The sequence below is a fragment of the Eumetopias jubatus genome, unplaced genomic scaffold, assembly GCF_037043125.1.
Source record: "Eumetopias jubatus isolate StellerSeaLion01/CBP00866 unplaced genomic scaffold, mEumJub1_p1.0 scaffold_7, whole genome shotgun sequence".
Taxonomy (NCBI): domain Eukaryota; kingdom Metazoa; phylum Chordata; class Mammalia; order Carnivora; family Otariidae; genus Eumetopias; species Eumetopias jubatus.
In genome coordinates, this window is record NW_028274813.1 from 82193464 (window position 1) to 82216898 (window position 23435).

Here is a 23435-nt window from a genome sequence, read left to right on the forward strand (position 1 = left end):
CTCCCTCTGCAGCTCCCCTTGCTTGTGTTCCCTCTCTCTCTCTCTCTCTGGCAAATAAATAAATAAATAATAAAATCTTTGAAAAAAAAAATAGTAATAAAAGCGGGCCCAAGGACAAAATGCTAGCAAGTGGCTGAACTAGGACTTAAACTCACAACTATCTGACTCTACACCGATCTTACCGGAAGTCCCATTTTTATCCCAGGAACATTATTCTCAAAAGAGAAACAGGTTTGGCATAGGCAAGTACTATTTCACAAAATAGACTATTATGACTATGAGCTTTCGTAATTGAAAATATTGCCTCTAGCTCTGGCTGTGGGTTCTTGGTTTTGTGGTACAACCCACCAGACACACAGTTTGGTTTGAACAAATGTATTATGCTGAAAGGCAACATAAACTGAGAGAGTCATTACCCAGAAACAGGCTGGCCAGGAAATCAGTGACAAGGATGGAGACCAGAGCTCCCACTCAGGCATTTCAGCTAGAAAGGAATTCATCAACAGTTCCACATCCCTAGGGAAAAGGAAATTATATCAGCACATGCTATATCCTTAACGAACTGACAATTCTTATTCTCTTTTGCATGCGTTTCTCTATAGTCACAGAAATCTAGGACACAGTGTGATCCAGCAGGCACAAAACTACACTATAAAGAACAATTCCTTAAGAAAAGCAAAGGTTATTTCCTTCACTTAATTTTAAATATTTCACATATTTTATATTTGCTCCACACACATTTACAGAATACCTATTATGTACAAAGGATTAAGACTTATCTCTGAAACACACACATTAAGATCATTTTGCAAATAAGGTTTCAAATCTATTAGCACTTCAATCTCCACCTTTCACCACCCCTTCTCGTATCTGCCAAGTGTCATAGCAACGACACATCTGGTGGCAAATTGCATTTGTTGCCTGAGAGATCATGACCACAGCTATGGGAAATATTTTTAAATTTTATTAAAAATTTCGGACTTGAAAAGTCCTGAGCCTCTAGTTTGACTAACCAGCTAATAATCCATCAAATCCTCAGTATTTGCATCTCGTCAGGCAGCTCTCCATCTCTATTCTCTGTTACTGTCAAGTAACCCCACTTAGTTTAGTGATTTGCAAAAGGCCACTCTCTAAGCCAACAAGTAACCCTCTCTTGTCAGTCTGCTCCCAAGGGCAGGACAATGCAATACGTCAAAGTTCTGAATTGTCATCTGAAAACCTTACCATTCATACCATCTTTGCAGATCACAGTAGTGAAATATTCTCATCAGATAAAACTTACCATTTTTATTTTACTGCTTCATTCCCATGAAACTGTCAATGAATATTGTATAGGTCAGCTAGACTAATTCACGCAATGATAAGCTAATTAAAAATATTGTTCCCTCTTCACTTACAGAGTGATGGTTAAGTATTCCCTTTTTTAAAAATAAGATTTATGGGGGGCTCAGTCAGTGAAGCTTCCGACTCTTGATCTCAGCTCAGTCTGATCTCAGGGTTGTGGGTTAGCACCCCACACTGGGCTCCATGCTGGGTGAGGACCCTACTTAAAAATAAGTAAATAGGTGCCTGGGTGGCTCAGTTGGTTAAGCGACTGCCTTCAACTCGGGTCATGATCCTGGGGTCCCTGGGATCGAGCCCCCACATCGGGCTTCCTGCTCAGCGGGGAGCCTGCTTCTCCCTCTCCCTCTGCCTGTCGCTCCCCCTGCTTGTGCTGTCAAATCAATAAATAAAATCTTTTTAAAAATAAAAATAGATAAGATTTTACCCAGTGACTTTGTATCCTTAAAATCCTTCAGTGCAACTGACCATCATCATGTCAAAATAACATTTCCTTCCAGTAATCTACAGTTACAGCTGCGGCTTCAAAAGGGAAAGCACCCGTACCCCTCATTTCCATTATTCTTGAATCATACAAGTAATAAATACAGAGATATTAAGTTTCTGAGTGTGAAAGGAATACCAGAAGAATGAGAGAAATTAGCCAGGTTAATAAGGCAGGGAAGAGTTTTTATGGACAAAGGAATAATAAAAGCTAAGGCAAGGAGACTGGAAACAGAATAATGTACCCACAAGTAGGCTGGAATTCCTGGAGTGTAAGATGAGTGAGCTGGAGAGGGAAACAGGAGCCAGGCTGTAGAATGTCACTGGAAGGAGCCAGAAGGAAAGGGATCCAAAGAGGAGAGTGACATGATCAGAGCTGTTGATTGAGGAGTAATCAGCAGAGGATAAAATGGAAGAATGAAATTTAAGACTATTCTCCCAAGAAGCCTAACTGTGAACCGAAGAAGGAAGAAAGGCCATACAGGGCAAGAAATGCAAAAGGAAACCAAGGAGCCATTGGGAGCAAGAGACACTGAAGATAAAGTAATGAGGAAGGTAACTGTTGGCAGATACAGATGCTGATGAGACCTCCACCAGAGACCTCCTTCCTGCTCTAGAGGGGCACTAAAATCTAGAACTCTTACCTAGTTCTAGTTCCTAGCTTCCCAATGTGAACAGCCTGAGGACCAATAGCATCTAGTAGTTTGTTAAAAATGCAGAACCTGGGCGGCTCAGTCGTTAAGCATCTGCCTTCGGCTCAGGTCGTGATCCCAGAGTCCTGGGATTGAGCCCTGCACTGGGCTCCCTGCTCAGTGGGAAGCCTGCTTCTCCCTCTCCCACTCCCCCTGCTTGTGTTCCCTCTCTCGCTGTCTCTCTCTGTCAAATAAAGAAATAAAATCTTAAAAAAAAAAAAATGCAGTCAGTTAAGTGGCTGCCTTCTTCGGCTCAGGTCATCCCAGGGTACTGGGATCGAGTCCCACATCAGGCTCCGTGCTCAGCAAGGAGCCTGCTTCTCCCTCTCGCACTCCCCCTGCTTGTGTTCCCTCTGTTGCTGTGTCTCTCTCTGTGAAACAAATAAATAAAATCTTTCAAAAAAAATAAAAATAAAAATAAAATAAACAAAATCTTAAAAAAAAAGAAAAAGAAATGCAGAATCTTAGGCCCCATCCCTGACCTCCTGAATCAGAACCTGCATTGTAACAAGAACCCCAGCAGATTCACTTATACACTGAAGTGTGAGAAGCACTATTCTGGACCAACTCTGGAGAACTTTAAGGAATTACGTAGAATAGGAATAGGAAAGGAACCAGAAGACTAGAGACACAGAAAAGAGGAAGAAAAATACAGCAAAATTCATATTGGTCAACCTGACAAGAATTAATTATTGACAGGAAGGCCAGAGGTAATCACTAGGAGCCAGCACAGATGCACTAAGAATAAATCATGTCAGATTCTCCTTATTTTCTTTTATCAGTAAGCCTAGGAGATGTAGTAGACATAGTATAGCTGACTTTCAGTAAAATATCTAGTAAGATGTCTCCAAATGTTTTTGGAAACAAGATAAGAAACAATGACCTGGGTGAGAGTTCTAGTTAATAATTTTTTTTAAGATTTTATTTATTTATTCATGAGAGACAGAGGGAGAGAGAGAGAGGGAGAGAGACAGAGAGAGAGAAGCAGAGGGAGAAGCAGGCTCCCAAGGAGCAGGGAGCCTGACACGGGACTCGATCCCAGGACCCCGGGATCATGACCTGAGCCGAAGGCAGACACTTAACAATCTGAGCTACCCAGGCACCCTACTAGTTAATAATTTAACAATTATTCCAAAAGGATTTTGATTAGTAAATTAACCTCAATTTACTAGTAACAAGTACCAGATCACTAGTAACAAGACCTCCAACCTTCTCCTCTCCCTGTACCATTCAATACTGCTTTTGAGCGCCTGGGTGGCTCAGTGGGTTAAGTGACTGCCTTCAGCTCAGGTCATGATCCTGGAGTACTGGGATCGAGTTCCGCATCGGGCTCCCTGCTCGGCAGGGAGTCTGCTTCGCCCTTTGACCCTACCCCCTCTCATGTGCTCTCTCTCTCTCATTCTCTCTCCCTCAAATAAATAAAATCTTTAAAAAAAAAAGAGAGAGAATTTAGATGGAAATACAAAAGATACATAGTTAATATCACAGAAAGCAGTAATGTTACATGGCATAATCAGGATCCTTCTCCCTCCCACAAAAAAAAAAAATCTAACAGATTGATACAAAGAACTAAAACATTTTAGTTAAATTTAGATGAATTAAAATGATAAAATTAAAGTACTAATCAGGGCTCCTAAATTGAATCAAACAAGGATGATGAAAAAGAATCGTAACAGCAGTACATGAAATAAAAGCTTGGGAGTTTTAGCAGATGCTAAATTCAGTATGAGTCAATATATGGACATTAACATGATGAGGTCAACAGGATAATCTGTGAGTTCAGCTCAACCTCTGTGCCAAACTCCCCGACAACACAAGACTCATGTCAAGATTAAAAAGGGGCAGCAGAGATTTAAACTACATTTTGCATTCTATAACTTAAGATAGTACATGATGATCCCATAGTCAAAATTAAAGACGTCTAATATTAACAATAAGAAGGCCTAATAAGCACACCAAACTGGTTTGGAATGTACTTTTAAAGCTGCCCACCTGCTCCCTTGTTGTTCATATTCTAATTTTTTAGATTTTTTAGATTTCCGTGCTAAAGTAATCACAATTCTCCCCAAAGCCAACTAGCCCTTAACTGGTCTTTCTGATCACTCACTTGCCCTCTCTGTTCTCCTTTGTGCCAAGCTAAAAATGACACTTAACTATGTGTGTTCTCTCTCTACACTGCTTATAGCTCCTTTGATAAAGACTTAAGTTTCCTAGTTTGGGACTGTTGCCGCATATATACTGGGTATTTGGAGGACACAGTTAGGCTTAAACCATCTCAGGGACACTGCTTAAGTCCAGACTGGTGGCAGATAGGTGGAATTTCAAGGCCTTAATTACTGAGGTATCAGGAAGTCCTGGAGCACAGCACGACCAAAAAGACTGAAGGCAGGGGCGCCTGGGTGGCTCAGTCGTTAAGCGTCTGCCTTCGTCTGAGGTCATGATCCCAGGGTCCTGGGATCGAGCCACGCGTCAGGCTCCCCGCTCTGCGGGAGGCCTGCTTCTCCCTCTCCGACTCCCCCTGCTTGTGTTCCCTCTCTCGCTGTGTCTCTCTCTGTCAAATAAATAAAATCTTTAAAAAAAAAAGACTGAAGGTAAAAGGAGCCCAAGATACTAGGGGTGATATATGACGACTCCCTGTGAGATGGTGCCTACTGTCTAATTTTTAATTTCAATCTCAATGAAATTTTTGAAAAAATGTTTTAAATTCTGCATAAAGGGACACCTGCGTGGCTCAATCATTAGGCGTCTGCCTTCAGCTCAGGTCATGATCCCAGGGTCCTGGGATCAAGCCCCGCATCGGGCTCCTTGCTCAGCAGGGAGCCTGCTTCTCCCTCTGCCTCTCTGCCTGCCTCTCCCCCTGCTTGTGCTCTCTTTCTGTCAAATAAATAAAATCTTTTTAAAAAACAGTAATTTAGTTATTACCTATAGGATATATATTGAGATGGAAACAGTGGGCAGGGGAAGAATTAGGAAGTCAGATTCTCATTCATAAAACTTTGAGGTAAGTTTAAGTCAGATTTGAGAAGAGGCTTGGTCTATTCGTAATTATTTTTTTCCATATTCCCTTCAGACCTTAGGCAACACTACCTATTAAAAGATGGGTAGAAATGGTACCAATAGGGCGCCTGGGTGGCTCAGTTGGTTAAGCGACTGCCTTCAGCTCAGGTCATGATCCTGGAGTCCCAGGATCGAGTCCCGCATCGGGCTCCCCGCTCAGCGGGGAGTCGGCTTCTCCCTCTAACCCTCTTCCCTCTCGTGCTACCTCTCATTCTCTCTCTCTCAAATAAATAAATAAAATCTTTAAAAAAAAAAATGGTTGGTACCAATAACCCCCAAATTAAATTCCTACTTCCACCCCATCCCAACAACTCTCTTTGGATCAACAGTCTGAAGGTAATGCTATTACTTCACTAAGAGTAGCGGGGGGGAAATCTTCTAATGACCTCAAGCACTTACCTTAAAAAACTAGTCTTCTCCCTTCCATCCTCCTGGTATCTACCCTCATTGCTTGACTCCCAGGGCTATAACCTGGGAGTGTGCGTGATGACCACCTGTCACCTCCACAGACTAAGAAGTCGGCCAGGCCATCCCTTAGATCAATGTGAAAGTGTGAAGCACCTGCATCAAAATCACAGGAAGTGTTCGTTAAAAATATAGACTCTGGGGCGCGTGGGTGGCTCAGTCAGTTAAGAATCTGCCTTCAGCTCAGGTCATGATCCAGACTGAGCCCTGCACTGGGCTCCCTGCTCCTCGGGAAGCTTGCTTCTCCCTCTCCCACTCCCCCTACATGTATTCCTTCTCTCACTGTGTCTATCAAAATAAATAAAATCTTCAAAATATATATATATATATTTATGACTCCAAGACTCCATGTCAAACCCACCAAAAGGAAACTTCTGATGATCGGAACTCAGGGATCTGCATTTGTAACAAGCGATTTTTATGAAGAATCTCTGCCTGCCAGGGCATCTGGGGGCTCAGTCAGTTAAGCATCCAACTCTTGATTTCAGCTCAGGTCATGATTTCTGGGTCCTGAGACTGAGCACCACATTGGACTCTGCACATCTGCTTGTCCCTCTCCCTCCCACCTGGCACTCTCGCATGCGTTCTCTCTTTCAAATAAATAAATAAAATCTTAAAAAAAAAAGAATCTCTGCCTCACAGTAACAATCACAAAGAGACAAAGTGATTTACCAACAGTAAACCCACCACTCAACAGCAAGGCCAGGCTAGAATCCACCCTTCCTAAGCACCTGGTATGATCCTCACCAGCTAGAGCCCACTGCCTTGTTACTAACAAGAAAAAAATGTGGTGCTCTTTAAAGAATCTTTAAAAGTCCCATGTCCTTTTTTTTTTTTTTTTTTTTTTTAAGTCCCATGTAATCTTAACAGTATCCCTGAGAGAAACAGGCAGTTAACTCTCTAGTCCCTAATCCGGACATTCACATAGGCTTCATTTTAAGGCTTCTGGTAATTTGTAGACTCATTGAGGCTAAAGATTTGCAGCCTTGGGAGAAGGCCACAGAAACAACGGGAGAAATACAAAAGGTGCTATTCTCATCAATCAATGAGAAGGTCTGAGAACCAAAATTTGATTATTTTGTCTCAGCTTGAGCCTTGCTTGAACTCTGTGTTCCTGGAAATTAAATTCACACTTAGGTAGACTTCAGAGAGTTATTCTTTCCTTTCCATTTAGCAGCCGTTGGAAGTGTTTCTTGTCCTAAGAAACTGCCCGGGAAGCCCCAACAAAATGTAGCTGTTAATTTAAGGTGCAAATGAGCACACTACAAGGATGCCCAGGGAATAAATATCTCATACCCTCTCACACAACACAGAGATATCCTCAAACATTCTTGCTCAGAAAACAAAAAATCACTCTTAATACAAGGCACTCCTTCAATTACTTTATTTGGAACAAGTAATAAATTACTTTATTTGGAATTTCATTTGGAGAAGGCACAATGATCTGAAATTACCTCAATCAATGTTACTTTGGATTCTATAAAGGTCATCTGATAGACTAAGTGAAAAAGAAGGCAACAGTATCATTCTTCATTCCTGCCCTAAAGAAACCAGAATAGTTACTTGTGTTCGGTGAAATTTCAGTGGCGCCTGGATGGCTCAGTCGATTAGGTGCCTGCCTTCAGCTCAGGTCATGATCCCAGGGTCCTGGAGTCAGGTCCCGCATTGGGCTCCTCGCTCAGTGGAAGCCTGCCTCTCGCTCTGACTTCCACTCTCCCTGCTTCTGTGTGCTCTCCCTATCTGACAAATAAAATCTTGAAAAAAAAAAAAAAAACAAGCACAGTGTCTTGTTCACAGGGCTTAGAAGTAATGGTGAGGGACCCTGAAAAACTGGATGAGGTAGCTCCAAAATGTTTCCAACAAAAACAGTTGCAGAAGTCAAAGAGGTATGTGGAAAATTTGAACAAAACTGCTTCATAAATTTTAAGTAGGAAAAAAGTATTTTTAGATGAACATACTATTTAGGCATTGGAATTGGAAAATTTTACCAAGGCATCAAGATACAATAAATACCGGTGTCAGATCAAGATGCGTATTTTTCAGGTACCTTGGTGGCTCAGTCAGTGAAGTACCTGCCTTCGGCTTAAGTTGTGATCCCAGGGTTCTGGGATCGGGTCCCACACATCCGGCTCCCTGCTCCATGGGGAGCCTGCTTCTCCCTCTGCCTCTCTCTGCTTCTCATGAATAAATAAATATTTTTTTAAGTGTGTACTTTTCAAAGTTATGGTTAAATACTTAAAACACCTGAACCCTTACCCACCTGGAGGGGACACAGGAAGACAGAGCTGTGGGTGGGCCACAAGTCCTACCCACCCAGAAGAGAAAGGAGGGGGTGCCCATCTCTCCCCAAGCCCAGTAAGGGGATTTCAACAAGTAAGGGAGTTTCAACAAGCCCATGCAGACAGCTTGATGAGGGCCGCAATTGAGAAGAGCCGATTCAGGATCAATTGGGGTTTACAAGTGAAGTAAACTGGATCCTTTCTGAGAAACAAAGGGCCAGGGGTGCCTGGGTGGCTCGGTCAACTGTCTGCCTTCAGCTCAGGTCATGATCCCAGGGTCCTGGGATAGAGCCCCACATCGGGCTCCCTGCTTGGCCAGAAGCCTGCTTCTCCCTCTCCCACTCCCCCTGCTTGTATTCCCTCTCTCAGTGTCTCTCTGTCAAATAAATAAATAAAATCTTTAAAAAAAAGTTAAATATTTAAAAAGGTGCAGAGAGGCGCCTCACTCGGTTGAGCATGAGTCTTGGTTTCAGCTCAGGTCACGATCTCAGGGTCGTGGTATCAAGGCCCAGGTCTGCCTCAGATTCTCTTTCCCTCTGCTCCTCCCCTGTACATGTGTACTTGCTCTCTCGCTCTCAAATGAACAAAATCTTTAAATGAATAAAAATAAAAAGGTGCTGAAAGCTATGTATACACAAGTGGACGGCACAAGTGATGACCAGCCTATATTGCACTGACTCACATTCTGTCAGCTGAAGATGCTCTCTTTTGCCAAACTCACTGCATAGTTGTGCAAAAATCAGGGTTTTCAACCTATTTGTTCATTGCCTTTGTGTAGTAGTTTACAGGGTTGCCATAAGAAATTACAACAAACAGGACGGCTTAAAACAGAAGTTTATTGTCTCGCAGTTATGAAAGCTAGAAGTCTGAAATGAAGGTGTTGGCAGGGCCGAGAGTGCTCCCTCCGACACGCGTAGGGGGATCTTTCCTTGTCTCTTCCCCACTTCTAGCGGCCCTTCAGCGTCCCTTAGCTTTGCAGTCTTGTAATCCCAATTTCTGTCTTCATCACATAGTGTTCCCCTTACAAGGTCCCACCCTACTCCAGTATGACCTCATCTTAAGTAATTACATCTACAACCACCCTTTCTCCAAATATGGTCACATTCTGAGGTACTAGAGGTTAAGCCGTTTACACTTTTACTATCTTCTTTCCCTTTTTTTTTTTTTTTGATGGGGAGAGGCACACAATTCAACCCCTAACACTTGGCTAGAGTGAAAATATTATTTGTTGTTTCCAGACTTATTCAACATTCCCATTCCCACCACTGAGCTCCCCAGACAGATAGGAGGAAGGCGTATTTCCTAACAGTTGGTAGAACTCACGGGCACCACTCCGACCTCACACACAGAAAAGCCATCTGTCTCCGTATAAGCAGGCAAAATAGTGCCTCTCAGCCACTCTCCCACAGGCAGGGTCATGCCTCCAGCTGCTTCAAGCAGTAATGTTGACTCTGTCTAGAATCCAAAAGCTTTTAAAAAAGCTAGAGTGACATCCCCACACACATCACGCTGCCTGGTTCAAAATGCTGCCTGTCTTATTTCATAGACTCACTCTTAAATCAGGCTGTAACACCTGGCCTTGCGGATTTCCTGTCAAGAGACCTGCTGTCCCTCCAAATACCTGGCTTTTCTGAGCACCCTCCAGGCCACTGGATATGCCTATATGTGTCTGAGTCCTAGCTGTGGACAAAATTCATGCTCCTTTCCAGAAAGCTCCTAAGCTTCATGCAAGTCAAGATAGTGCCTATGTAATTATTTGTTCCATTTAATTGTCCCTAAGCATTTCATTCAATTAACTAATCAGTATTTACTGAGCACCAACTACATGCCAAGCACTGTTCCAGACGCTGGGGACACCGCAGTGAATGAAACAGTCTCTGTCCTCATGGCTCTGCAGCCTAATGGAGAGGGACAGGACACCAAATAAATGAGAAAATCCCTGGGGTTATAACTACCACAGAAAAATAAGCAGGATGGTGTGATACAAGTGGAGGGGAGACTACTTCAGGGAAGGTGCCTTGGAGGTGACATTTGGGTTGCAGTTTGAAGTATGAACACAAGCCAGCCACAGACAACACCTAGGGAAGAACACTGCATCAGAAAGAAAAACAAAGACAATGGCCTTCAGGAGTGTGGGTTATCTCTGCTTTTCTCCTCTCCACCTTTTGGAACTTGTTCCGGGCCTTCTGCCTTTTTATTATCTATTGAGCTCAACAAGGCCCATGTGAGTCTGGCCCAGATTCTTCCTTGCACTTGGATGCCTGGACCTCGTGTTAGGGAAGCTCCCACTCTCCACTCCACACCCTGGGCTTTGATCAGCTGCGGACAAGCATTTCACCCCCATAGGATTCTGCTTCCACAGTCTGAGAGCCAGACACTGGCCACGGTGAAGGTGAAGCAGAAAACACAGAGCAGTTCATCCCCTCAACCATGTTATCTGCCAGAGGTCCAGGACTTGGCCCACACCCTGCAAGCGACCAGTGAGGGTTGTTTCCCAGGACTCACCCACAGCCTTGCCCACTGACACACCCCCCCCAGAAACCCTTACCAACAACTCAGGAAAGTGGAAGCCAGTTTATGACCCAACGACATTCATCATCTCCTGGGCAGCTACATCTAACCTTGCCAACATCTCCCTCTTCTAACACAGCTACGGTTTTTCTGGCTACTAAGTTTTTGTATCAACTAACGACCAACTGTGCAAATAACCATTGATTTCTTTTATTTCCCTGAGAAAGAAAAAGAATTGGAGGCTAAATGCTGATGTGGGATAGTTGCCAGAGTACTTCCTAGTCTAGTAAAATCTCTGGGCTTCTGCCTCTGCACACACATGGGCCTCCGACACTCCATGGCTTTCAGCGTCCTTTCCACTCCCGCGCCTGAATACAGCCTTCCATTGCGGACTTCCTGTACTACCAGACTTAGGGTCCTGCTCCTGTTCAATTCCGGGGGCTCTGAGTTTCAGTTTCCTGGGCATCAGACTTCCATTCCATCAGGTCCTGCCTGCCTGTGAGGGTGCTAATGAGCAAGTCACTATTCCTCTGAATTTCTGTTTACCCAAATGATGGACAAACATGGTGAGAAAAATATTATCTATCTATACACACACACACACACAATATATATATAATATATATTTATCAGGATGGGGCGCCTGGGTGGCTCATTTGGTTAAACAACTGCCTTTGGCTCAGGTCATGATCCTGGAGACCCAGGATTGAGTCCCGCATCGGGCTCCCTGCTCAGCGGGGAGTCTGCTTCTCCCTCTGACCCTCCCCCCCTCATGCTCTCAAATAAGTTAAAAAAATCTTAAAAAAAGGATTATATATATTTATCAGGATGTTTTTGTGTGACAGGAACCTAAGTCATACAAGTTTAAGTGGAAAAGAGAATTTGCGTTTTTTATTTTGTTGTAATTGGAAAATACAGGCTCAGTACTTCCCGGGACCTACCCAGTATCATCAGGATGGTTTCTCTTGCTCTCCTCCCCCCCCCCTTCTCTCACCCTCACTCCCTCCTGAGAAGACAGCTCCTGGCTTCCTTTATCCCTGCTTAAGTAGCCCCTTTGGAAAAAGAAGGCTTTTCTACCAGCATCTGTCAAGTACTTTGTCCAAGTTTGGATTCCACGACATCCCTGAACTAATTACTGAGGACAGGGAAATAGGATCCTGGGACCAGCAAGGCCCGGATCAGGGTGGAAGTGGGGCTCTGTCGAGCACTGTGAGGGACAGTCATGTAAGGAACCACATGAAGTACAAGGCAGCAGATACTAGTTTGATTCACTCAACGGTCATTCCATAATCTTTCAACCAGCTACTATCCTCTGCTATAAAGGCTGGAAAGCTAAAAATACTTTTCAGACAGCCTTACAGTTGTGGTGCAGGCTTATGATCTATATTCTGTCCAGAAGATGTTCCCAAGAAAGCCAGACATGATTTATGTGAGGTGGTAGCTGGGTGCAGTCATCAGATTCTTGTAAATACAAAAAAAGGAAAAAAAAAAAAAAGGAAGACATGTGCTTTGGCTCTAGATCCGGGCCATCTGTGCCCTAGGGTTCTAGAGTAATTCCTCACATCACTGGTAGTGTATGACAGACAACAGCTTCATGATTTCTGCTAGAACCAGGGGTATGACTGTGCATATTTCTTGAGTGTCCCTGGTTCCCAGACTCTCCGATAAATTCTGAAAGTAATCCAATACTCTGTAATAAATGTCCTTCTTCATAAAATGGCTACTTCGGTATAGAAGTAAAACACCTGACCCTGCTGCATTATGCAAAAACGTGCCCATTATGTCCCACCATGAGAAAGCAACACTTGCTCCCTGAGCCCCATTCCCCCCCCAAAAATAAAAACACCAGAAGACTCAGGATCTGGGCGCCAGGGTGGCTCATGACTTTCAGCTCAGGTCATGATCCCAGAGTCCTGGGATTGAGTCCCCATCAGGCTCCTTGCTGAGCAGGGAATCTGCCTTTCCCTCTGTTCATGCTCTCATGCTCTCTCAAATGAATAAATTAAAAAAATCTTTAAAAAAAAAAAAGACTCGCTCCACTGTCTAGTTCCGGTCCACAAAATAAATGAAATCTTGAGACTTTCCTGTGACTCCTAATAAAAACAACTCTACTGATTTGCAACTTTATTGGCTTTTACAATTCTGGTATCTGAAGGCATGACACAATCTTTGAGGTTGTTAACACTCATGAGACAACTGCTTTTGTCTCATGGTAACTGTTAAATACGGTAATCTTGAGGTTGCCTTCTTCTAAATATCTGTTGTATATTTCTTTAATTTTTTTAATTTTTTTATTTGAGAGCGAGCGAGCACGAGAGAGAGGGGTGTGAGTCACAGGGAGTAGTAGACTCTGGGCTGAGCAGGGAGCCCCATGTAAGACTTGATTCCAGGACTCCGGGATCATGACCTGAGCTGAAGGCAGACATTTGGCAGAGCCACCCAGGTGCCCTCTGTTGTACATTTCAATTGGCAAAATCAGTCCTTCTAAAACCTGAACTCCTGGGGCGCCTGGGTGGCTCAGTCAGTTGAGCATCTGTCTTCGGGTCGTGATCCCAGGGTCCTGGGATGGAGCCCCAAATCGGGCTCCCTGCTTGGCGGGAGGCCTGCTTCTCCCTCTCCCACTCTCCCTGCTTGTGTTCCCTCTCTCCCTGTCTCTGTCAAATAAATAAAATCTTTTTAAAAAAATTAAAAATAAAACCTGAACTCCTTTGCAATTCATCTTTGCAAGTAAAATGTTTTTCTTTACTGACTGCTTCGGAAACTGTGTCTTCTTTTGACAACAGGCTGTTGTTTGCAACTAAAATCCCTGATAAATACTGGAAGGGAGGCTCACCCGTAGGTGTGCATGTCTTATAGAGGGAGGGCAGTGCTTTAGAGTAAAGGAATATGTTGAGAAGAAAAAAACAAGAAAAATAGAAAAATGCCCCTACGTTATTTCATTAAGGTTATCATGATTGAATGGAACAACGTGGTAGGTATACACCATAAAATCCAATGTCAATATAAGGTTAAAAGGAATATTCTTGACTGGCAGTTACCACACTGGCAGGTTAAGTCAAGGGTACGTGCATTGCCCAGGAAGCACCCATCTCCCATTAGCAAAACCTTCCTTGTTTGTCCCTGGTGAGTTTCCTAAACTACCCACATGCAGTCTTCCTAGATGAGGTGACCATTATTTGTAAATCAACACTGCATACAAAGTCACGTGTCCAGGCAGTAGGCATTGAATAAGCACTACTGGCAAAAACTTCATGATCACAGGCCAGCAACAGGCAGCCCCAAGAGGACACAGACAGGAAGTTTAAACTGGACACCCAATTCAGGGTAGCCATCAGCTCTGGAAGATATGGGGGAGAATGGAATAAGGAGAGCCATCAGAGGAGAGTCAAATGTACTTGAACATTTTATTTTTATACAAACATGACAAAATGTAAACATCTGTTATTTCTGAGTTCTGGGTTTATGATAATTAGTTAACATTTTTTCTGTATTTTTAAAAACCCTCAAAAGAAAAAAAGTCAGGTAGCCGGGGAGGCAGTTATGGGTTTCATGCTCTGCCCCTACCTCTATAATTTTGCCCCTCAGGGGGAAACTTTCATCAGAAATAATCAAAGAGAAAAAAAACTGAATTCCAAAACTTTTAATAAAACATTGTTAGAAGTTTATTTGAAGTGCTAAGGTGCCTAGACATTTGTGGCTTAACGTGGAAGTTTTTTCAGAGTATCTCAGATTTGGTGAAGCAAGATTTCACTGTCAGCCAGAAAAAAACATTTCCCAGAACTCTTCAGAATCAAATGTGGCCACTAATCAAAATATTGTTTGAGTCCGGGTTGCCTGGCTGGCTCAGCTGGTAAAGCATGCAACTCTTAATTTCAGGGTTGTGGGTTCAGGCCGCACGATGGGTGTGGAGATTACTTAAAAATTAAAATCCTGGGGCGCCTGGGTGGCTCACTAGGGTAAGTATCTGCCTTCCACTCAGGTCATGATACCAGGGTCCTGGGATCCAGCCCCATGTGCGGCTCCTTGCTCAGCAGGGAGCCTGCTTCTCCCTCTCCCTCTGCCTGCCACTCCCCTTGCTTGTGCTCTCTCTCTCTGTCAAAGATACAAATAAAACCTTAAAAAAAAAAAAAAGAATTTAAAAAATAAAAGAAATACAAAACAATGGGCTGATCTTTAAATCTGTCTTCTTGCCCCGGTGGGCTCATTGCTGTTGGAACATCTGTAAAGGTGAAATTGTTGTAAATATTTCTGGAGTTAGTTTTTTTAGGTGACAAGAATTCCTGTTAGAAATAACATTAATGTCAGAGTTACAATAAAGCCAGATAATTAACACCCCAGAAATTACAAATGACTGAGCCTTAACATAGACAAGGTGTATTAGCACACATGAAAGGGACATAATTGCTACTCTAGGTGGAAGAAATCTAAGAAACCCAGAAAAAAGCAATTACCTGATTGTACTGCAAGTAAGTCTCTATTAATACATTAAATAGGTGATTCATCTCCATGCCTCTGGGAAAGTCTGTTTCCAGATTGTTTTTAAAGCAGATAAAGTAAATTACCAGTGGAGATAAAGATTCATTTTCCTTTTATTTATTCCTTGTCAAAGGTTTATGAAAATCCTTCAATGAACAATGGTGTCAGAAGTTTTCCCTGGATCAACAAGAGTGCCAAGACAATTCAATGGGGAAAGAAAAATATTTTCAACAAATCATGATGAGACACTTGTATATCCACAGATAAAATAATTTAGGCCCCTAGTTCACACTATGTACAAAAATTAACATACATAGATCAAAGACCTAATTCTAAGAGCTAAAACTATAAATCTCTTAGAAGAAAATGTAAGAGTATATCTTTATGATCTTGAATTAGGCAATGGTTTCTCAGCTAGGATACCAAAAGCAGAGGCAGCAACAAAAAATTTTAGATAAATCAGACTTCATTAAAATTTAAAAACCTTTGTGGTTTTTAAAAAGGACACCAATAATAATATGAAAAGACAATCCACAGAATGGGAGAACATTTTTGTCAATCATGTATCAGTAAGAATCTGGTGTTCAGAATAATATTAAGAATGCTTACAACTTGGGGTGCCTGGGTGGCTCAGTCCATTAAGCGTCTGCCTTTGGCTCAGGTCATAATCCCAGCATCAGGCTCCTTGCTCGGTGGGGGGGGGGGCTTCTCCCTCATCTCCCTGCTCATGCTCTCTCTCAAATAAATAAAATCTTTTTAAAAAATGCAAATCAGGGGCGCCTGGGTGGCTCAGTCAGTTAAGCATCAGACTCTTGATTTCAACTCAGGTCATGATCTCATGGGTCATAAGATGCAGCCCCATGTCAGGCTCTGTGCTCAGTGGGGAGCCTGCTTCTCTCTCTCTCCCTCTCTGCCCCTCCCCCAGTTCATGCTCTCTCTCAAATATAAATGTATTTTTTTTAAAAACACAAATCAAAACTATAATGAGATACCATTTAATATCCACTAGCATGGCTGTAACAACAACAAAAAACAGTAACAAATGTTGGCAGAGATGTGGAGAAATTAGAACCTCTCTATACACTGCTGGTGGGAATGTAAAATGATGCAGCCATTTTGAAAAGCAGTCTGGCAACTCTTAAAAGAATAAACTTAGAGTCACCTTATGACCCAGAAATTTCACTCTTGCTATATACACAAGAGAATTAAAAACATTATGTCCGGGATGCCTGGGTGGCTCAGTCATTAAGCGTCTGCCTTCGGCTCAGGTCATGATCCCAGGTCCTAGGATCAAGCCCCGCGTCGGGCTCCCTGCCCTGAGGGAAGCCTGCTTCTCCCTCTCCCACTCCCCCTGCTTCTGTTCCCTCTCTCGCTCTCTGTTAAATAAATAAAATCTTAAAAAAAGACAAAACAAAACATTATGTCCACCCAAAAACTACACAAATGCTCAGAGTAGGATTACTCACAATAGCCCAAAAGTGGAACAACTCAAATGTCCTTCAACTGATGAATGGATAAAGAAAAGGTGATATACCCATAAAATGGAATATTATTCCATAATAGAAGGGAATAAAAAATACGCTACAACACAGATGAACCTTGAAAACATTAAGCTATGTGAAAGAAGCCATTTACAAAGAACCACATATTATATGACTCCATTACATATGAAATATCCAGAACAAATCCACTGACACAAAAAGTAGATTAGTAGTTGCCTAGGGCTCAGGGTATTGAGGGGAAATGGAAAGCAACTACTAATGGGTACTTGGTTTCTTTTTGGGATGATAAAAAAAAGTTCTGGAATTCCATACTGGTAATCATTGCTTAGCTGTGAATATACTTAAAAACACTGAATTATATACTACATAATTGGGCGAATTGTGTAGTACAGGAATTTTATTTATCTCAATAAAGCTGTATCAGGTTTTCACAGAATATAATTTCCGGAAGAAATTAAAAAGTGGAAGGCTATATACTAAAGACCTAGTAATGAGAAGCACAGTATTAACAAAAGTGTTTCATTCAGAAGGAAATCAAATTTATTTTCTACACCTAACATACATTATAAAAGAATGGGGGAATGCACGTATCACCTGGAAATCAAAGACAATGTAAGAGAATTTGAGTCAATACAATAGGAGTCCACCTACATTGGCTGTAACTATTGACCTCACTATTTCAAACTTCTTAGGTCAATCCAAGACATCACATTCTTGATTTAGTCTACTTAGGTTTCCAGGCATACCTAAAAAGCAGGTAAAATAAGGCTGATGATATTACATTATTATTGGCTATAATTATGGTTAACTAAAAGTCATCCTGTATAATTATGACTCATAAGCACAAACTAGTATTAACACTATTTCCATCAAACATTTAGCTAAACGGGACACCTGGGTGGCTCAGTCACTTAAAGCTTCTGCCTTTGGCTTAGGTCATGATCCCAGGGTCCTGGGATCCAGCCCCATGTCAGTCTCCTGGTTCAGCAGGGAGCCTGCTTCTCCCTCTCCCACCTGCTTGTGCTGTCTCATGCACACTCTCTCTAATAAATATAAATCTTTAAAAAAAGAATCATGAGCAAAAATGGTGTTTATCCATATCATCTGTCAGATCAATTCAGTAAGACAGTTCCCCACATGAATACTTCAATAACCACACCTCAAGGAATCAGGCCACAGACAAGACGGACCTTTACTTAGGGTCATCAATTTCATACAATAGTGAGTGAGGAAAAGGTGAGGAAAGATATGTAATTTGTTGGCTATTGTCCACAATGCTCATTTTCTTTAAGTAAGAGCAAGTTCATTTACAAAAACCTCCTAAATGCCTCCAATGGTAACAAGCACAGATGACAGGCAATTTATGTAGGGGGCGGGGGGAGCCTAGAGGTAACAGGCTTCCTAACAGCCACTGACCTTTGTCAAGTGAAAGCACCAGAGAGGGGACTAGCTTTCCATGCACTTGCATTGTGAATCCCAAAGGACTAGGAAAAAGGGAGAGAAGATCAACTCTGAGGCATTAGATCCAAAGCACTTATTGGAAATAGTGATTCCAAATCTTTTTTGAGTCTTCGATTTTACACTGTTCACCATTAAAAGTGTTGTGCCATATATTTACCAAAGAGAAACCTAATTTGACTCCTTCAGGGAACCTGGGTAGCTCAGTCGGTTAAGCATTTGCCTTGAGCTCAGGATATGATCCCAGGGTCCTGGGATGGAGGCCCGAATCTGGCTCCCTGCTCAGCGGGAACCCTGCTTCTCCCTCTACCTCTGCCTGCTGCTCCCCATTTGTGCTGTTAAATAAAAAAAAAATCTTAATAAAAATATAAATTTGACTCTTTCAAGACCTGGAGCATATCTTCAGATATCCCAAGATGTTGCATAAAGAAGGCTGAGAGGGGAGCCTGGGTAGATCAGTCAGTTGAGGGTCTGCCTTTGGCTTGGGTCATGGTCCTGGAGTCCTGGGATAGAACCCCCCCCCCCAGTGTTGGGCTTCCTGCTCAGCGGGGAGTCTGCTTCTCCCTCTCACTCTCCCTCCGTGCTCTCTCAAATAAGCAAATAAAATCTTTAAGAAAAAAAATTTTTAAAAGGCTGAGATACTCTTGTTTACACAAAGCCTCAAAAGGCATTATTTGAAGAGTATTATATATAATTCAAGAGTTCATTCTGAAAGCAATTAATGTTCCCTATGGCTAGATTATAGTTATCCCAAGTTGACTTTTTTCTTCATACCGGGCACTAAAAGTTTCCAAAGAGACTGTAAAACAACAATAGTACAAAGGAATTATTTTCACCTAACAGTGGGCCTTTGAAAATTCTAATGAAAAAAATCTATTGGGCGCCTGGGTGGCTCAGATGGTTAAGAGTCTGCCTTCGGCTCAGGTCATGATCCCAGGGCTCTGGGATCGAGTCCCGCATCCGGCTCCCTGCTCCTTGAGAGCCTGCTTCTCCCTCTGCCTCTCTCTCTCTCTTTCATGAATAAAAAAAAAAAAAAAAATCTATTTAGTGGGTGCCTGGGTGGCTCAGTAGGTTAAGCGACGGCCTTCGGCTCATGATCCTGGAGTCCCGGGATCGAGTCCCACATCGGGCTCCCTGCTCAGCAGGGAGGAGTCTGCTTCTCCCTCTGACCCTCTTCCCTCTCGTGCTCTCATTCTCTAATAAATAAATAAAATCTTTTTAAAAAAAAGAAAAATCTATTTAGGCAATCTAGGAAGTTTGAGTTTGTTTAAAGGGAAAAAAATAGGGCGCCTGGGTGGCTCAGTCGTTAAGCGTCTGCCTTCGGCTCAGGTCATGATCTCAGGGTCCTGGGATCGAGTCCCACATCGGGCTCCTTGCTCCGCAGGAAGCCTGCTTCTCCCTCTCCCACTCCCCCTGCTTGTGTTCCTGCTCTCGCTGTCTCTCTCTGTCAAATAAATAAATAAAATCTTTTAAAAAAATAAATAATAAAGGGAAAAAAATAAAAACTCATTTGTCTATGTTTGCAGATAGGAGAAACAAGTAGATTAAATCAGCATCACATGCTATTCTAGATACTATTCCATTCTCCACTTAACTTTTCCGCCTTAAAGGTTCTTCCATAAAAAATGTTTTTCTTTCATTCCTAATCTGTGAGTTTTCGGGGGGGAGGGGGGACTTTCATGAAACTATGCTTCCCAAGTTTACTTGTCTTGCAACTGACTACTTCACTTTGCAACTTAAGCTCTGAGCCTCAGCTGGCATCACCAGGAGGATTCAATTACACTGATATGTTTATACAGGTGAAATCCTCAAAAACAATCAAGAATACCAGTTAAGTAAGTACACAAGGCTATGTTATGATTCAGCTAAAATTTTGAGGAAAAAAAATAAAAAAAAATTTTTAAGGAAACCTGAAATGCCTTTCCTTTTGAAGACTGACTTTGAGTGGAGAGGAGCATATGGAAAGGGACAAGCCTACTCTGCACTGAGTGAGCTCGAGCCCAGGACCCTGAGGTCATGACCTGAGCAGGAATCAGGAATCAGACCCTTAACTGACAGCCACCCAGGCACTCCATGCTGTCTTTCCTTTTGCCCAAGTTCTCTGACTTTTGATTTCATGAAATTTAACCATATTTATACTTCTTCTGAAAAGAAAAAGGAGCAAATGGAATTCTCTCTTAGGAGGGCCAAGTAACGTGGAAGGGAGAAAATAAAGTCCTCCTTCACCAAGCCAGGCATAACTAACAATAAAAAGGAAAATCAGTCTCCTCTTGGGAGAAATCCCCAAAAACAGTTCTTGCCTATCAATTAAATCGCTGTGGGGAAAAAAAGAGTTGAAGTAAAGGCAGATTGGGGCGCCTGGGTGGCTCACTCGTTAAGCGTCTTCTTCTGGCTCAGGTCATGGTCCCAGGGTCCTGGGATCAAGTCCCACATTGGGAATCCTAGCTCAGCAGGGAGTCTGCTTCTCAATCTACGCTTCCCCCCTGTTCGTGCTCTCTCAAATAAAAAAAAAATCTTTTTAAAAATTAAATAAAAATTAAAAAAAGAAGACTCTATACCCACCAACACAGGACTTTGACTCACCACCCTGATACCAAGACCTGAGCTGAGATCAAGAGTCAGACACTTAACCGACTGAGTCACCTGGACACCTCTATCTAGCAATTCTTGAATCCACTGTAATTAACAGAAGAGATGGTACACTGGAAATAGAACTAACATTAAGTGTGCACTATTTGCTATGCCTTTTACATACATGCTCTGTTTTCTGTTTCAACAGTACTCAAAATTTTGGAGTCAAACTCTGGGAAAATTTCTCCCATCATCATCTTTCTTCATTGTTAAGAGTTCCCAATGGGGAACACAAAACAAATATATGTATGTAAAACCCTGCAGAAATAAAAATGCTGCCACTTCTCCTCTCCCCGATAATCTACACTTTAAGTAAATGTGACAACACTAGACTTTTAACTCCTAATAATCTACAATTCATTGTGCATGGTACCTAGTAGGTGTTCAATGTTTGTTGTTAAATGAATACTGAAAATATCTGATACACAAGCATTTTTTTGTCAATGTGCATTTATCATTCTACTCATTAAAAACACATCTTAACACACACAGCCACACTGATATCTACTCCTGAAAATGCCCTCGTGACAAGAAGTGGAAAATCAGTATGATACAGTGGAACAGGATGATGACAATTAGAGAAATTATGAAGGGAAATTTCAAACATTTAAAATTTTTCCAGTCTTCTTGATGTCACTTATATTGATTTCCATGGAAATTGACAGATGTCTGCAAAAAATCTATTCCTACTTCGAAACTTTAGGACTGCTCCTGACCACAATATCACACATAATCATATCCATTTAAATGCCATATCAGAAAATTTACATTTGAAGGGAAGTCACTTATTTACAAGTAATATGCAACATGTTCAACTAACCTCAACAGAAATGAATATTATCATTTATCATTTAAAGAGTACCTATCAGAAATACAGGTAATTCTCATGCTAGTGGACAAACGTTTTTACTAACCACTCATTTCAGTTCGTTGAACAAGAATACCTAAATGTGCGTATTTTGTACTTCAGACAAAATATAGGTAGAGAAATATGCTGGGATTTGTTTTGTTTACGGTTTCTAAAAATATCAGAAGCACTATAGTGTTTAACTCCACGGAATTGGTTTACCAGCAAGCAGGTCGGTGTTCCGAAGAAGCAAGCCATAAAATATGTGCAAAATAAGGGTCTTTCAAAATAATTTTTTATATAGGGAATAGACGGGAGTGCAAAACACATCAGTCACCAGTAACAAAACAGAATCTTTGTCCCTCGCTATTTGTAAACAGGAGCTCGGGGCCAGCGCTCCGACCTGGCACCCAGGAGGTGAGGAATGATTGTTGGGCAGGGTTGCGCCCATCACGAAGCGTTCCGCAAGGGCTGCCCGGGAGGCGGACCTCCTCCTATACCGGGCATGGTCCTCGGACCGAGACAAAGCCCTACGAGAACTCTTCTGCTTCCCGCTTGGGGGCTGGAGTCAACCGTCCCTGCTTAACTTCCCTGCAGTTATCCCCGCATTCTTAAACCCCACTATCTACACTCTGCCGGGCACCCCGAATCCACCGCGGCTCCGGCGGCCCTCGATCCCGTGCCCCCTCCGAGCCTGTGCGCTCGGGGAAGCCCACCCGGGCGGCGCCCCCGTAGGCGGCTTACCGAGCAGCGAGCCTATGAAGATGACGACCTGCACGGTGGTGGTGAACTGGCGGTACAGCTGAGCCTCGCCGAACTCCCCGAGCGCGCTGCGGTTGGCGCTCCCAGCCTCCGCGCCCGACGCGTTGCGCGGCTCGCTGGCGTTTCGGGAGATCCAGCTGCCGTTGTGCCCCATGACGAGGAAGGGGTTCCTGCTCCACTCGTCGCCCGCCCGTCCGCCCACCACGGAGCCCCGCCTGGGTCGCCCCTGCCCCGGGTGCGGTGGAACGCGCGGGCGCCTGGTGGAGTCCTGGAGAACCCGGGGCAGCCGCGGGTCCCCTCACCTTTCCACATCGCCAGCCCCGGCGCCTGGGAGGCGGGGAGGGAGGAGGGCGAGGCTGCGCCCCAAGCCGGTTCCCTCCTGGGTCCCCGTCAGCAGCCACATGGAGGCGGCACGGTCAGAGCCGGCTGAGCTGCGTCCTTGCCTCCTCCCGGGTAGTCAGCGCGGTCAAGCCCACTCGGCAGAGATGGAAACACAGGAGGCATCTGATAGTCAAGGAGGGCGCTCCCCGCTCCCGCCGCCCTCTTCAACCTCTGCTCCTTCCACCCCCCGAGGGCCGGGCCATCCCTCTCAACCCCTCTCCTCAGAAGGACGAGAACATTTGGCTGATCAATCCTGCTGGCTCTGAGGGGCTGGATGGCGATGGGAAACCTGTGAAATGCCCAAGCCAAGTGACCAGAACTCCGAGGGGACCCAGAGTGCCCGACGGCACCTACGGTCTGGGCGGAATGCCCTGAATCTCCCAACAGCCTCGCCCTCACGCGCCCGGCCGTCCCCCAGGACACCCGCGCGCTCTCCTCTGGCCCAGCCCCTAGTCCGGGACTCCGACCTCCCGCCTCGGTGTCAACGGCAGAGACACCGTTCTGGAGCCCCTTTGCCTCTGCACGGCCTAGCACCCCCTTTCCTGGCCCT

The 23435-nt window shown here is 43.5% G+C and overlaps 1 protein-coding gene across 1 annotated transcript in view; it reads right to left on the reverse strand.

Moving 5' to 3' along the window:
- The window catches only part of GPR176 (G protein-coupled receptor 176), a 114517-nt gene extending 91859 nt beyond the window's left edge, over positions 1–22658 (reverse strand). Inside the window, exon 1 of the mRNA XM_028119493.1 lies at positions 22487–22658. Within this exon, the coding sequence (XP_027975294.1) occupies positions 22487–22658 (172 nt within the window). The remainder of the gene's footprint in view (positions 1–22486) is intronic.
- Between the last annotated feature and the right edge of the window lie 777 nt (positions 22659–23435).